Source organism: Oxyura jamaicensis, chromosome 10, assembly GCF_011077185.1.
Source record: "Oxyura jamaicensis isolate SHBP4307 breed ruddy duck chromosome 10, BPBGC_Ojam_1.0, whole genome shotgun sequence".
NCBI classification, from domain to species: Eukaryota; Metazoa; Chordata; class Aves; order Anseriformes; family Anatidae; genus Oxyura; species Oxyura jamaicensis.
In genome coordinates this window covers 7,402,046-7,419,300 of record NC_048902.1, presented here as the reverse complement: position 1 = coordinate 7,419,300, position 17,255 = coordinate 7,402,046, and the positions used below count along the sequence as shown (strand labels likewise).

Genomic DNA, 17,255 nt, shown 5'->3' with positions numbered 1-17,255 from the left:
TAGAAGAATAAATCTAAATATATCATTAAACATTCCTTCATCTTAGGGTCCTTGCAGGAGTGGAAAAATAATTTTAAGATTCACTTAAAAATAAGAGAAACCTCTTACTTCTTTTCAATGGGCAGGTTTTTAAAACACATACCTTACAGCACTGAGGATTCAGCACTACCAGTAGAAATAAAACAGCCAATCTATTCTGGATAAACAAAGTCAACAGCATAGGAAGGGGTTTAGACTTTTTTACACACCCTGAAGGTGTGTAAAAAAAGTCTAAACTTTTGCTGAGAGGTTGCTTCCTATATGCAAAGCTGACTTTCAAAAGAGATGTTGAATTTGTGATCCTCAGGATTATCACAAATTAACAACACATCTTTTGGCATTCAGTAGTTCTACAGTATGCTTTCAAGGGTGGTTGTACAGAACAAATTCTATCCTTTGGGGAGGGTCCCTTATATGTATTAGCGGAGTATTTTCTGCTCTATACACTGTCTATTTTTAGCACCTCTGCTAAAGGCCTGGTCGTTTCTGGCTGCCTTTGCTGCTTAAATGGCAGCAAGCCAGTGAATGTATGCATAGTTCTGGGGAACATTTATGCACAATGTTGGCAGTTTCAGCAGGTCACAGAACTTTACAGTATGTTTGAAAAGCCTGATTAGACTTGAGGAATCGTAGGACAATATTAAAAAAAAAAACTGTGTTTCCTTAGTTGTGTTAACACCTGATATGATTAAATTAAGAGCGCAAGTTTCACTGTCTTCATAACTGTCATTTACCTTCTTTAATTTTCACTGACTGCAGAATATAAAATTACGGTTTAAGTAATCTCATTTTCTGTCACTCATGTGCTAGCAGCATGTCTTTTTTTTTTTTTTTTTAATAGAACCATTACAAAAAAAGTAAGTAAAAAGAAAATTTTAAAGACCGTGGCACTTAGATATTTTTACATCAGCTCTTAGGGGGAGAACATTAATAACAAGGAGGCTAGTAGGTCCGAAATCTGACCTCTAAATTGTGTCTGGGATTAAATGAACATGGGAAACATGTTATGCAAGTACATAAACAGGGCAGCCTTTCTCCTTCTGTGCTAACCAACTGTCTGTTCACTAGCACAGAGAAAAATTTACAAGAGTCCTCTTTCAGAAAATGTATTTCTGAAAGCAGGTTTCTTATCCCTATCACTTTACTCGTGTACACAGAATACCAGCATCTAGCACAACAGAAGAAAGCATCATACAATAGCCTCAAGAGAAAAAAGACCTGTACTCCTTGTAAGCTCTTTGTGCTTAGTAATTTAGAACTAAATGAAAGGCTGGTTACCAGCCAAACAATGCAATTCAAGAGTCTTTCTCAGTGGTTAGGGCCTCAGACATGACCAAAGAATAAAGAAAAGCATCCTCTTCTGATAATAAATTAAAGATTAATGCTTTCTCGATTTTTCTACTGTGAAGACTGAAAAGGCATATAGGAAGATATAGAAGAAAGATGAAAACCTCTGGAAAGCAAATCCTTACTTTGCCCAATACTTGCTGATCCCTCAAGCATATCTGTGTTTCTCAAAACCTAACAAAATTCATAAATACAATTAAAACCTCACCTCATATTAAAAATAAAAAATGATTACTATCATATTGGAATTGACATGTTTTCCTTTCAAAGCTATGTTGAAAGCCTGTGATCATGTACAAGAAAACAAACACACTTAGACTTCCACACTGAAATGCAATTACAGGAGACTGTTCTGCTTTTGGTTTACAGTGAGAATGCACGTGAGTTAGATACAAAATTCAATAAACCATGTTAGTTCGAACAGTCACATGGCATTTTCTCCCTTTGGATTGAAAAGGATAGCTAATACAAATCCTAGACTGTGCTCTCATGACTGCCAGAGAAAAAAGTGGGATTAAATTAAATGCCTTCTTATTCGAACAGAGCCCATACAGACCTACTTGCTGCTACTATCACAAGAGCAAATTAGAATCCGTAGGATAAAAATGGAACAAGAGTTTTCTACTCAGATCTGTGTTTTAAACAAATCTCTTCATCTAAAAATATAAAAGCAGTGCAACAAAGTATCTCCGTTATTTTTACACTAGAAGTAAAATTTAATTAAGTCTTAAGATTGTGTTTTCTTGACTTTCAAATTACTGAGGTTACCCATATTACTTAGTATAAAATGCTGATCTTAAATAAAAGTTCTCTTGAAAGCAACATCATTGCATAAACATACCACTGTCTACTGGATTCACGTCTGCGTTGAAGAAAACTAACAACATTTTAAAACTCAATCTCCACAGTAGCTAGTTATGACTGGAATTCACCCAACTATTTACTTCAGCTGGCAAGCATTATTTGATAGCAACCCTTACAGGACTGCCTGGAATACAGGGACAGAAATTGCTCTCAATGTTTTTTGCTTCATCTTTTTACATCTAAGCTTATTTCCACTGAAAAATAAAATAAAATAAAAAAATCGGTGTAATATCAAATCCAGATATCTTTTTCTACCAGGTGAAAGAAAAAGAAAAGAAATGTCCTAATGAAAGCAAAGATGTACTGTTTTTGAAACTTGCTTAGCTTCACATTAGCACAGGAGATTTGTAATTTGCTAGTGAACTATATGCAACAGGAACTGCCCAAGGCAAAGCTCTCTACGATTAGCTCCAGTTCAGCCAGAGATGACTCAGGCTTCTACTTTGATCACAGCAGAAAAGACATCATATGCTAAACTACTTATCTGACCTACTACAAATATGCTGTGAAACATCAGTGAGCTTCCTAAGTGTATGCCTACTTACTCCTCACAAATCTATTTTATTTCAGTAATAAATCTCATAGTCCTCAGTTTGAATATTATTATTTGTAATGCCCGTATTGGGTTTGAGATGAGGTCAGCAGAGAGCTCTGACATGGTAGTGTAACTCGTCAAGCCTCAGCAAGTTTTGGCAGACTGGGCATAAATACTATTTGTTAATGGACATATAATCAAGATTTCAAAAACCCCACTAAAATTCTTGCATACATTACTACCTCCAACATGACTAAAAGATTATAATTAAAAAACAAAAGACACAACATAACAACATAGAATTTGAGTTGTTGATAGCATTAATTGGGAAACTGGAATTTCCCACAGCTGTTCCAATGCTGGTAACACATGCATATATTATTACTTAGAAAAAAAAAGTTTTCATATAGGAGCAGGCAAAATTGGTGGTCATTTAAATGAAACGTAAGTAGAAGCAGAATCCCCATACACCATAAAGTTACTCCCAATTAATCTTAATACTCTTACTTTCTTCTGTACAGCTTTTGTCATTGCTACACACGCCGTTTGAATAATTTCTGAGTTGTTGGAAGTAAAATTTCTTCAGGTAAGACAAGTACAATTTTATTTGCAAGGGATAAAAATATGTTACAGAAGTATTCCTCATAAAACTGGATACCCAAACTGCAGCTAATAGATTGTTCACCAATAAAGTATACAAAGACGTGATTTTTTTAAACAAAGTAACACTCTTCAGTGTAGCTGTATACTACATAATTTTACAGGACCATAACACTAATTTCCCTAAGATTTACACTGTTTAAAACCTGCTCTGCCATACCCCATAAGTACTGACATACACGGAAAACCATAAAGATAACAGGAAAAGGATAAGCAGCTTTCAACAGTTTTGCTCAGAGGTGAAGAGGATGGAAGATGCTGAATGCACAAAAGCATTCCTTTCAAAAGGCTTCCAGTCTTTGCTCTCTGGATAATAGAGGACCTGGTATTACCAGCATAACTATTAAACCTCCCTGAACAGTGCTCTTTTCTTTCTCTAAGAAACTGATAGCATTTATCAACCCAGGCCATTCTTCTGTTAAAAGAATCACTTCTGTGATTCTGCTATTTAATCTTGAGAAAGAAGTTGATGCTGCTTCCAAACATGATCCATCACTCTCCCAAACTCAAACAGGTTATACCAAATCACCAACAGAAACAGGCCTTTCTTTCAGAGTGAAGAAAAGAAAAATAGGGAAAAAATAATAATAAACAAACAAACCAAAAACCACACACATTTACACATCTCAAATTGACATCTCTGAGGAAGGATCTATAGTATATTACTTTCCTTTTTGATATTCTGACAAATAAAGGATCTGCAAAAGGCTAACTAGCTTGAAGAAAGGAATAACTACAACTGAACAGTAGTCTTTGCAATGAAACGATAGGTTCTCAACATACTCCAAAACAAACTCTAATCTATGTAAGTAATATTTATATCAAAAAGTTTGTGATTAGTCATTTGAAATGGAAGAGTGTAGCCGCAATCCATGCTACAATACACATGCAAAAGCAGAGTTATTTCATAACAGCTTGTAAGCAGCCAAGAGATTTAGTGCTTAAAAGTGTGTAATATAATGCTTCACAGGAGTTTACACTTTGCACCCTCCAGTATGCAAAAAGTTGTCAACTTACAGTATTGAAATCCTTACCAGTATGTACTGTAACTACTGCAATCCATACACACAGTATGCTGAACTTTCTCTTGTTTTTCTGTTTTCTTATGGTTGGTCATAGGAATCTGTGCATCTTCATAATGCTTTTTTGCATGGCCATTCACGTATCTAAAATAAATGTAAAACAGAAAAAAAGTCTTATACTCGTATACAGGTACTTAACCAACATTCCATGAAAAAAGGAAAACAAACAAGCAAGCACACATTAACCTAATACATATCCAGTATCACACAAGCATTAAAATTGGCAATTTACCTATTTGAAAATGTTGTCTAAATTTTTCAAGTTTTTACCCCTTTACTCTCCCACTTTGTCCAAATCAATTTTTCAATTTTCTTCATAGAAACCAAAAACTGGCATATTTGTATCACAGCCCAGTATCTGGGCCTTGACCAGACTGATGGACCTTCATGACTACGAAAAACATTAGCTCCCATTTTCCAAACCTGTAACATGGTTAGTTCTCCACGCTGTTTTCCCATATACTTTTCTTACAGGTCTACTTTGTTTTTCTACCCAGCACTCTTCATTTTTATGATTACTTTAACAGTATGCTAGCTCCCATATGAAAGCACATTCACTTTAAGCACTCCCGTTCTGGGACAATGATTTAGTATTACAGCATTCTATGCTTCATGAAGTTCATAAATTTGAAACACTCTAGGGCGTGGGGTCACATAACTGGAAAAGAAATTAAAATCCTACAGCTCTTTTGCAGATACAGTGAACATTTTCACACTTGAAATTTAAGGCATTTCTAGAAATGTAAGCATCATTGATTTTAAAAAGTGCCATTACAAATGTAAGAGCCCTAAATATCAACTGAAGTCATTAACCCTTAGAAGCACTTGGCTCCGGTGACGTGTGTTCCCTCCCTCACCCCCCCTTACTTATTGCCTGTTGAAATCAGCAAGGATTTCAGCTATTAGGAACTCTGCATGTGCTCCACATGAAGGTCTTCCTATTCCACACTTGTTCTCACATGCAGGTATAAACAATTCTGCTAGCGTGCTGTGCTAGTTACAGCAATGAAGCCATGTGGCTACGGACACTGCTGTGCTGGCAGAATCCAAACTAGACAGTTGTGCTTACAGGAGCTGCCTTTCTGCCTAACAGTGCAAATGACAGGTTTATAAAGCTACTTCCACCAGAAATGCTCTGGTACTGTAACATGGTTGGTAACGTTCCCAGTGGCTCTAACCTGGAGGATGTACTTCAAGTGAAGACCTGAAAAGCTTCCTTTGATTTCAAACATTATCTGAACAGAAGGATATGCTGTGTGCCTGCATTCAAGCGCCTGCAAGATCAAAAGTGCTCCCATTACAAGGTATATCACATTCTTCTCATTCAGTTATTTTCAGTTCTAAGGATGGAGCAGTTTGAAGAGTCAAACTGCATACATAACTGAATCAATGCCAAGTAACTGCACACAAAGAAGTGTCAGAGGGGTCAGTAATAACAAAGACAGGTAACAAAATCAGTAAAATAGTCCAAACCACTTATTTTACACCTTCACATATTATGAAATAGCTCCGCTCTCTTGCCTCTCATCAAGTATAACTTTGTAAAAGAAATAAAGAGATAGGAAAAAAAGGTTTTTGTACTAAAAAACACTGAATAAGAGAGAGAAATTATTAAAATTGTTGCACTTACTCAATGCTATCCTGATCAAAGCAGCAAAACCTAAGCTTTACAGAATCCACTTTTAAAGTCAAACCAAGGTTAATGATGATTTTCCAGAATAAAAGCACACCAGCACAGGTGCTACCCTACAGATGAAGACATGCTCACATCTCAGACGCTGTCTAAATGTCAGCACTGACTGTATCCTCAATAGTTTGCGCATCTCAAACATTTATAGAGTAGCAACAAATTCTCTGACATATAAACAACAGCATTGGCTGTATTCATTCCTGTACAAATCCTTTTGGTGGAATTCAACTGATAGACATATCAGATGTACTCTGAAGGAATTGCAGTAGTACAATGGCAGATGGTCCTTACATGCTAGGATAATTATCTTGTTCAAAGTAACACTGCAATACATTTACAGTATCTTCTGTCTAAGCTGAACAGTTGCTATTTTACTCAAAGTAAGCTGTACCCAGTTTGGATTTGTGGTTTCCAAAAATTCTTACTGTTTTTATCTTATTACAATAGAAACATCTTTAACTCAATTGAGCTAACAACAGTACATGGAATTAGCTGTTCTCTAGGCACTCTCTGAGCTGATCAATCACATTTATCACAAGCTTTTATTTCGTAAAAAAATTGTGTTGAGTATATTCTCCGGACTCTCACAAGGTAGCAAAGAAGCATGTTTAGTATAATCATATAATGTTAAATATTATCATGAAGGTTTCTTTCAGGAATTACAAGGCATTCAAGATTTTTTTTGGAAAAAAATGCCTCATTCAAGCAACAAGAGAAGAAATTAGAGGTCTGATTAAACATTCTTCAAACTAACACTTAGTACCCACCTTCCACAATGGACACTCGAGCACGTCAGACAGACCCATGGACTTTTATTTGACCGGCACACTACAAAAGACATGAAAAAAGTGTCAAGTGAATTGGCTCTGATATTACAGTTATCTAACATATCCTGAGTGCTAGCAGTAGGTCTGCCCTGACTCCACCTTACAGCACAGTTACATAAAATAGCTAGTCACATTTATTAACCCATATTAGGGACTAACAGACTAAAGACTGAAGAGCTACTGACACTAAAACACATTGACCTTCTGGTTTTGAGTCTTAGACACAGGTTATTAATTTGCCTCTTTCTTCACACGAAAAAAATTCATTTTTTGTTTGTATTCCATCTACATGAAGCCTACTTCATTTTGAGATACAATACAGAAGCATCAGAAGTCCAAGTTGCAAAAACATCGGGAATGTTTAAAACGTTTATTCTCATATTCTCCACTGAGTACAGAAAAAAAAAATAGCCACAGCTCTTCCCTTCTGTTTCATAAAACACGTTCAAGAAGCCATTTTAAAGAAGAGATTGTGAGAAAGCCTGTTATCTGTTAAGAAGCACACAGAATAAATAATTGTGTAACACATGATAATCCACACCATTTATACAATATTCCTATGCTGCAGTGCTGGTAAAGGCCGAATCCATTAGGATTTCACCATTTCAGTCACACACACGAAGCTGAATGATTAAAATGTAATACAGTGCTGTGCTTTGCAATCCATTTAAGAAAATAACTGTAATGATATCTAAGTTTTCAGTTAAGTCTTCTACGTACTCTAGAAAAATTAACTTTGAAATTAAACACGGATGTTTTTAAGCAAAAGGTCCGGGGGGGGGAAAAAAAAAAAAAAAAAAAGCAGATACTAGAAAATGATGAAGCGCCATCCCAGGGTGGAGTCATAAAAACTGGATATTCTGACTCCCACCCCAACGCAGCAGCAAGTCTCTAAAATTCAGATTAGAAACAAAACAAACACAACAAGTAATCTGTGTAGGCAGAATACAGAGAAACAGTCAGGGAGATCAACATTTCCATTAGTCAACTCAAGATGAAGTATATACATCTTCATAGACAATAGCAATTTTGGAACTACAATTAAATCAATATTGATTCCTCGATTTCTAGAGGATTTCTAATTTGGATCATGTCAGCGAATGAGGGATGCTGTGATATATAATGCTTAGATTTAGTAAAATTGTTAATGACTATCTATTACCACAAAATTTACAAAAATCTAATTGCACTTTCAAATACCCAGCTAATATGAAGAGGAAAGAAAAATGCTAAGTGCACTTCTGCAAGGCCAAAAACCAACAATAAAAAGACTACTTCAATTATCCCCAAAATATTAGAGGGTACAATGCCACCTGATTTGTCTACATATATATATAAGTGCCAATCAAAAGAGTCACAGAGGAAGAATAAAACATCAGAAACACCAGGATCTGTAAGGCCAGGGTGAAGAAGGAACAGAAAGAAGATAGCATACATGCAAATTATTTGCACTGTTATTTAGTGTGGAAAAGCTTGAGAAGAGAACAGCCTTCCCTGTCTGCAGGCATGCTTCAGAGAAATTAACTGGGGAAACTGAGGCATGCACAGGAGCTGCTTTGGGGCAGCATCACCTGACCAGGTCAGCTTGGGATGGCTAGCAAACTCAGAAGTCGATTCACCATGCTACAAACCATGGTACCCATGAAACTGGTAAGATCAAAGACTATCAGAGAAAATTAAGCTAACAAAACCAAGAAAAGTTTATTTATCAAATTACCTGCTAATAAAAAGTAAGAAGCAAGAAGAGGGTCAATTTTTAAACAGGAGAAAGCTTACTACCGCAGGTATTTAAAAGAGCTAATATACTTTTTCAGCGATTTTTATTTAAATCAGATGGAAAAATAAACTAGCTAACATTGCTTCTTAGAGAATTATTTTCTGGTTTCTATTTATTATGACAAGTAGTTGTATTTCACTTCACAGCCCCACTCCACAGAAGAAGAGTTTTACTATGTTCACTGGAAAAAAGCACAAATATTTCTGCACTGTAAACCAGCAGTATTTCCACATAAGTGTTATTTGAAGCAGACACTTTAAACCCTTTCGTGAAAACTCCAGAAAGGGTTTTCCTTAATTGCTGCAGTTATTTTACTTGAGAAACACATTTGCTTGCACTGCCTCCATTTTCTATTGCTGTTTTTTTTCAGCAATAGGCTTTCCCATTTCTAAAGCTGATCATTCCCACAACTGTGATGGTAGTCTTGCAATAGACAGCAGAGAGCCAAGTAGAGCTGTTCTGGCTTACCCTTCGAGTTAGAAAAGAGTAAGAAGTTTGTCAAATTTGACCAAAAGTTTATTCAGAAAACCAACATTCTACACTGGCAAACAGAAGACAAAGGGAAAGGGAAGACATTAAATGACTATCATCAGGTGTACATGGGCAAAATGGATCACTAGTCTGGCTTGATTAGTAATTTACTTCCGTGAATTACAGAAACTGAAAGGTAAAAAACTAACCAGAAGGAAACAGAAGCCAAAACCATTCATACACTTAAATATAGAGTGATATTTAAGAGTTGCTTAAGTGCTGCATGAAGAAAACACTACCATTATTCGACATTTTCCTTGCCAGGAACATGAGACAGCCTTCCTAGGACTAAAATTCCAGCAGAAATCTCCCATCTTGCAAATAATATTTTTGCTTTCACTATGTTATCATCTGTGGGTGGAACCGGTTCTCAACCAGTAAGCCAAAGAATCAAGATGCAAACTATTACATTTAATTTCCACTATATAGCAGGCATTTACAATTTCACATTTGCATAGTTTAATTTTAACACTGAGTGCTTATTAAGTGTTAAATTACACTTAGGTAGCATTCATTCTGCAGAGTTCACATCAGGTTTAAGTGCTCTGTGCAAGGCCAAGCCCACAGACCCTGCACACTGCCAAATAATATTGTTCACTAAAGTTTTCCATCTTTGTATCAGAGAAAAGGAAAAGACAGTTCATTTGTTTGCTTTAGCTTTTAGGAGGAACTTTACTCCAATTGCATCACATTAGAACTGCGTAGTTTATCTTCTGCACAAACATCTCCTCCCACAAAGAACTCAAATAACATGGAAGCGACTCCCACCAAGATTAAACACAGAAGCCAGTATATTAAATTGGTGACCTACAGTTGCTCTGTTCTGTGAGGATTACACAACTCCATTTTTAAAGGTTTCTGAAGATTGCATTCTGTACTTCTCTGAGGCTGGCTCAGTAGATACCTGCATTACAGCTTGGCTCTCTAGGTATTCCTCAATCCAGATCCTGAAGCAGTTACTGTCTGTTCCTTATTATTAATAAACTAGATTAGGCTGGCAGTTTTAGCCATTCATCAGGACCCTAATGAGACAGGCCCCGTGGAAAGCACAGCAAAAGGAGAGTCACTGCCCTGAACTGCTTATAATCTAAATTAGGCTTCATGTGTAAAGGAAGTACAGGTTATTCTTTTCAAATGTAGTGCTGACTTGAAGGCACAGGCTTAAGAGTAGATCAGAAGCAAGAGATGCAGATTGACAAACCCCTTCTCAATTCAAAGTACATCACACGACCCTGGAGCTTTGCCCTTAAAACAGACTTGCACATTTGGGGCTTTCAGGTTAGGCAGTTACAAAGGATTATGAGGAAGGACTCTCAAACCTATTTGTACAGGTCCTTATATCTTTACTTCCCTCAGTCATCAGTATTTAAAGTAGGATGCGGGGGGTCATTTTTTTGTAGTGCTATTTAAAAAAGAGGTCTGCATTACATTAGCAACCCCAAATTTTCAATACTGTTATGTCTGACAAACATCTTAACCACATAAAAGAAGTTCAGTGTTCATTACACCTTATTTAGTACTCTACAAGCCAAGGTACACCAGGCGCATTCTATGCTGGAGCTGAAGTGCTGCTGCAATGGTTACCAACTGCCCCATGTTACTGTATTTTTAGAACAGCTTCAAGTGGTTAGGCAAAGATAATGCTAACATGTCAAAAGAAAAACAAATCTGCAGTGCCACAACGCTGTCTGAAACAGTGAGTCATTTGCCACTTTACATCAGTATCAGGCTATTCAGAAGCGTAGAAACATTTTTTTCCTCGTGTAAGAGCAAGGCGAAATACCATCTTTTACAGAATGATCCAAGTGAAATCTGAATACTCATTTGTTATACAGCCTACAAAACACACTGCAACGAAGAGGTATATCAGTCCATCCCCAAGAGAGCCAGAGATCAAACACCACTACACAGACTGATATGTAACTATGGAGAATTACAGATCTCCCTCCCTGTCTGTCTATTCAGGTTTCACTTCCTGCAAGCCATCCTAACAAATTATGTCCATGCCATTGTATCAAGCAGAATGACTAAGACATATCTAATCAGTTTGGCCCTCTCGTAACAGGCCCCCCACCCCATCTTACCCTCACGATCCCTCAAGTACATACTTCTGAATCTTGACTTTTTCTTTCCTTATTGAAAACAAGCACAGGCTTGCGAAGCAAGAACGCTCCTGGCAAACGCTGTATTCCTTACAGAACAAAGCTGCACATTTCCACTGTGAGAAAGCTGCAAGTACGTAGAAGTATACGAACAACCCATGAAACTAACGGTTTTGTTTAAAGAGCACACTGCATAATTTAGAAACTGGCAAAAAAACGAAGCAGGAAGAGCAGACAAACAGGAAGCCGTTTCTGTAAGGCAGCCAAGTTAAGAAACCTGCAAGATGCAGTGTCCACCGAGAACCTGGCAGCAGTGCAGCCACACAATCACTGCAAACCTGCTACTTGCCAGTCACGGCAGCAGAACTGACCCAAGGCCATCACTACTACAGGCCTGTGCTCACAATCAAGGTTTAAAATAGCCCTTTATTACATCTTTAAGGAAAAGGTCACAGAATATCAGCACAGTAAGAACAGTATTTTGGTCCTTCTGTTAAGAGCATGCTGAATGGAAACAAGATTAGGGGCATTAAACTATTTCCAGTACTCTCTGCATCCTTTACAAAATAGCCTGGACTTTGTTCTCCAAAGGAGCTGTACAAACACTAAAATCTTATTTGTATAATCATATGGTTACATTACACCAGCATAATGACTGCCCAGAAACATCTTTAGTCTAAGTGACCTTTCTTCAGTTCAGTTTATATTGACAGAAAATAGGTCAGCTATGCTGATATGAGCTAAACTGTAAAAGGCCGCTGGTACTTCAGTCAGCATCTGCACAAGAAGCAATATTTACATAGTTGTGGTTGCACTGGTATACTGATGTTAAGCTAAACAAATTGTCCCAGAAACATATGCACTTGGTCACAAACACATATATATGGTACATGCAGCTACACACCCTGTGTGTATGGATGCATGTATGTGCATCTCCCCCCCAAAAACAGGAATACTTTTCAGTGTTCTACAAACACAGAATTGGTTTTCCTTCCCCATGCTTTTAACCCCCTTCTCATTGCCCTAATTAAGATTTTATAGCAAGACTTTATTGTTCTGTTTTGCTCCTGAAACAAGCTGACACATACTGAAAAAAAAAAAGAGCTGGGCAGCCTCCATTAACAGCATCTAAAGAAAAAAGAAAAAAGAAGCAACAATTCACATACCAAAGAGTGAAAGCCCCACTTTGTGAAACATGATGCTTCTGCCTGTGACACATAAGGCCTAGGAAATCAGGCTAAAAAGCTCCTCCTCCAAAGAGCTGGAAGCGAAGGTGGGAGAAACTTACAAGCCAAAAATCCTGCGAAATTACTGCAAGAGGAGGCATTACAAACTGCACAAAAGTTTAACCAAAATAATGCAAACTACTTCAGTAATAACATCTCAGATAGGAAATTTTCCAGTCACAGGATTCAGAGCATTTCTCAGCGAACTCACTTCCATTTTAAAGACAAAAAAAATCGAGAAAGTGATATCAAATAATTTGCCAAAATAATTTTAGCAGCCCAGATCTGCATTGAGCCTACTAGACCTAACACTTCAGGCATCTGTGTGATTCCACTTAAAGCAAGGGTAAGCCATCCCAACACTCAGCCCCCTGCACAGAACTTTTAGGGTGATTTGCCAAAACAACTCTGAATTACGTCTAACTTCCCCTATGCAATACACAAGAAGCATCTGAGAGAGGAAACAATGAAAGCCAGTATTCTAACCAAGGCAGCGCTCAAGTTATCAGCCCACGGGAAACATCGAGGAGACAAGGGTGTTGGGTGGTGCTCCTTCAGGCTTACATGCTGGGGTCGCAGCAAGGCTCTTCCCAACCCTGGAACTGACTGGAATTCCCTCTGGATGCAGCCACGACAATTTTCCAAAGAGTGATTGAATCACATAAGTTCCCTACACACAATCTCCATTCATTCAAGATGTGAATGCCTATGTTTAATAAGCACACCTCCTGCCCCTGGAAGATTTTCCCTCCAGATTGCTCCTAAACACTAAGGGAACACTGACAATTTCTTCTGTTGAAGATGGCATTTAGCATGAGTAAGCAGTTATTCGGCGGTCTAGGGAGACAACAGAAGAGAGAGAGCATGACTTTTGCCAGCTGAGCACCTACAGCTTTAACCTAAGCTGCAGGCTCTGCAGCAATTGAGTACCTGTGCATTCTACATTCAAAATCCACCAGACAAAATATTCAGTCATTCAAATTGAGACTGGAACCAAAGATTTTCCACTTAAAATGAACTGTTCAAATCACAGCATTACAAAGCCATGTGTACTCTTGCTCTCTGACCCCTAAACTCTATTATAAACCAGCATACAAAATAAAACAGCTTCTCAGAGCAAAAATTAGAAGACCTACTCATCCCAGAACATCAGTGAAGACCACAGCCAATCTGGATATGTGCGTAATAGGACTCTCTGGCATTGACAAAAATCACATCGTCAGCAGAAGCAAAGAAGCCTTAAAAAATATAGGTGGCCTCCAAGGTAAGCCAGTACTTTTAACAGGCAGCACATAAAAATATCCACCAAATATCTACCAAGTACACATTTACTAACACAGCTGATTGTGTTCCCATTTTTTGACTGCATTCTTTTGTAGCAATGTGTACTTAAAGGGGCAGCTGCTAGGAACATAGACGCAAACCTATGTGACACTAGTGTCTGTTTACATTCAGAAGGGTTCCATTACACCAAAATCAGTATACATATTGATAAAATCGTAGGACAAGACAGGCACTAATGTACGCAGAAGCACAGAGTCGCAGCAGAATGCTAACAGTATTGTATAATCTATATGTAGGTTCCAGAAATTAAATGCTGAGTTAAATGACGATGGTTGTTAGTTTTTGGGGGTGCCTGGGGAGGGTTAAGCTGCATACACATCTGGTAGAAGTATCTGCTCCACATTTTAAGAACTTATGGCTAGTCAATTCCAGATGAGTAACCGTAATGAAAACCAAGCAACTGAAAAATGAAAATGTTACAAGAGTACTTTTCAAACCTCTGAGTAGGATAAAGCCCCCTTCTAGACAATAAAAAGCATAAAAAAGGAACATTACAGACCTTGAAAACAAGAAACATACTAGAACTTACTTACAAGCCAGCTGTTTTACTGTTTAGGTTTTTAAAAATATTCCTATTTGTTTTTAAACTTAATTTCACATAAAACTCTTCTTTCTATCCTACCTGCCCCATTACAAGAAGCTCATAAATGGATTGATCGTATTTTAAGCTAGGAAAGTAAGTCTTCTGTTTAAGAATCTTTTAAGTAAAGTTCGTTTGATAAACACCATTGCCTGTTTTAGAAAAAAAGGATTTAGTCAAAATGAAACCAGACAGAAGGGGAGATTATTTTTAATTTGACTATTTAAAACGATGTTTCCAAATCAGCTAACACCCATATGATTGAGGAAGAAAAAAAAAAAAAAAAAAAAAAAAAAAAAGATTAAATTTAAATTACATTTAAATGAAAGCAAGAAAATTTACACGGAAACAAGATTTCTGGTAGGCATTGCTAACAATATAAAAATGTTAACCATTCTTTCAGTGTTGCATATCCTTGTAACAAAGAGATGCATAATGAATAGAAGTCATAACTGTATCAAGACAGACTAACTAAAATCACATCCAAATGTACGAGAATTCAAACAAGCTCTAAAGATGACAGAAGGATGCTAGCCTCACCTTAAAGATACGGGGGAAAAATGAAATTATTTCTTCTGCCATTGTCTTCTAGCCAAAACCAGAAAGATTAAGTTTTCAGAGAGAAAACAAATGAGTCATTTTGTGACGATCCGTGAACTTACAAAATCAACTAATATTTGTGCTCATGCATAATGACACATGGTATTTCTACTCCTTGTCACTAAATAAAAGTATAGCTCAGTCTCCTGTAAGAAATTTCACAGATGGTTACAGTGAACCACTTTGATACAATGGAAAAACATACCTAATTCAAACATACTGAACAGCAACTGAGTAAGAATACAAAACATAGGTAGGTAAACAATTTTTAACAGGAAAAACAGGTCACTGAAGCCCCTAACGCATTTCTAACATTGAGGAATGTTTGTCAGAGAACAAGGTCATTAGTCTTTTCTGCGTTTAATTCAACTCTCAACTTCCACTCAAACACATTGGCTTACAGTTCAGACTTTTCATTATGTAACCAGAATTTCACATTGAAAAACTTGCAAGTGGAAAAATGCATGCTTTTTGATTTGCCTGTATATGCTTAAGTCAGTACTGGAGAAGCATATGCGTAAGTAAGGAAAACTTTTCAATCAGTGTAAACAGACACATCACTTCCTGAGGAAGTGGTTAAACGAACTCAAGAAAAAAAAAAACAGATAATGTATAGCAGCAAGACACAGAGCATGCTGTGCTTCCTCATAGCACAAAATTTCAAAATAAAATAAAAAATAGAAAAAATTGGTCCCTCAGCACTATCAATCATATGCATAGAGGCTTTCTCAATAAAACAGGACAAAGTTAGCTCTCAGGCTACAGTAATGCAGTATATTTAAGTTATGTAGTCTTTCCATATGTTGAGTCAAATGTCAACACTTGATTTATCTGCCTATACCATATAAATCACATCCTAGCTGAAAGAAACAGTAAGAAAACATGCATTATGAAAAGAAGAAAAAAGGGGAAAAAAGTAACACATCAGTAGCATGTTTATTTTACCTTAACAATCATGACCAAAAGAGTTTTTATGAGAACTGTTACCTCTACTTTTCCTTTATAGTCTAAAACCAATTTTTAGTGGATCAGCTACTTGGATAACTAATTGGTATCCACATTTAAATACAGACACACATATATATGTGTGTGTTTAAAAATTTAATGCTAGCTCTCATAGGAAAACATATATTGTTCTACATTATAGTAGTAATGAAAAAAAAGTTATTCCATCTTTATGTTAGAGCAAGACAGAAATGAATTACGCATTTTCAGACAGCTGCCAGAAAAGGCCCAGCAGAGCCAGCAGTGTAATGAAATTTTCATACCCTTAAGGAAAAGAATCTTCTTGAATCGGTTAGCAATCAACCTTGGGTCAAAAAAATCAAGACAGAAGTAGGAGAGAAAGGAAGGAAAAGACATCAAGAAAGCTTCTTGCTTTCTTTATATATCCTAGTTATTAATCTACTCATTTGTTGCACCAATATTTAATGCCTATTTCTGCAGTACGATGCAGAAGACTCATTATTGACCATGCCTTTGAGCAAAAGAAAAAAAAAAAAAGAAGTCAAATGGCAGTGGACAAAATTAAACTATTGTCAACAGAAAAACTTATGAACCAAACGTTTAAAAAAAAATCCAGAAGGGCCACAGCTATTTCAGGAACATGCACCTGTACCCTGACACAGACAAGCAGACACCTGTGTTCACACAGCATCCACATGACGTACATATGACTCACCTTGAAAAATCAGTATCCACCTGTTTGGTTTTGGTGAGGACCCCCACCCCACAGCCAGACAGCATCACGTTGCTTTCACGTTAAACAGCTGTCTACTGGCAGTATTTTGAGGGGGAAAAAGCTATCTTTCAGAAGAATCACCTTATTTGGCCAGGTTGCCTGTGGTTATTGTGATTAGATCCAAATGGGTAATAATCTGTCAAAACAATTTCACAGCTACATCTACAAGATCCAAAATTAGATATTCCAAAGGGGGGGAAAAAGAGCATTGCCTTGACATACCAGTTAAGATTGCTGAATGCTAAGTACGTTCAAATAGTGTCAGCAACATTTTAAAAGCCTTCACATAATCAAGGAAATGAAGGACTTA

At 37.0% G+C, this 17,255-nt stretch overlaps 1 protein-coding gene across 3 annotated transcripts in view; it reads right to left on the bottom strand.

Moving 5' to 3' along the window:
* Window positions 1-17,255, bottom strand: part of USP3 (ubiquitin specific peptidase 3) — an 82,716-nt gene that overhangs the window by 19,231 nt on the left and 46,230 nt on the right. For all 3 annotated transcript variants that reach the window (XM_035335844.1, XM_035335843.1, XM_035335842.1), the window contains exons 2-3: window positions 6,985-7,045; window positions 4,480-4,611 (exon numbers count right to left, since the gene is read on the bottom strand). In XM_035335844.1, the coding sequence (XP_035191735.1) occupies window positions 4,480-4,611; window positions 6,985-7,045 (193 nt within the window). The remainder of the gene's footprint in view (window positions 1-4,479; window positions 4,612-6,984; window positions 7,046-17,255) is intronic.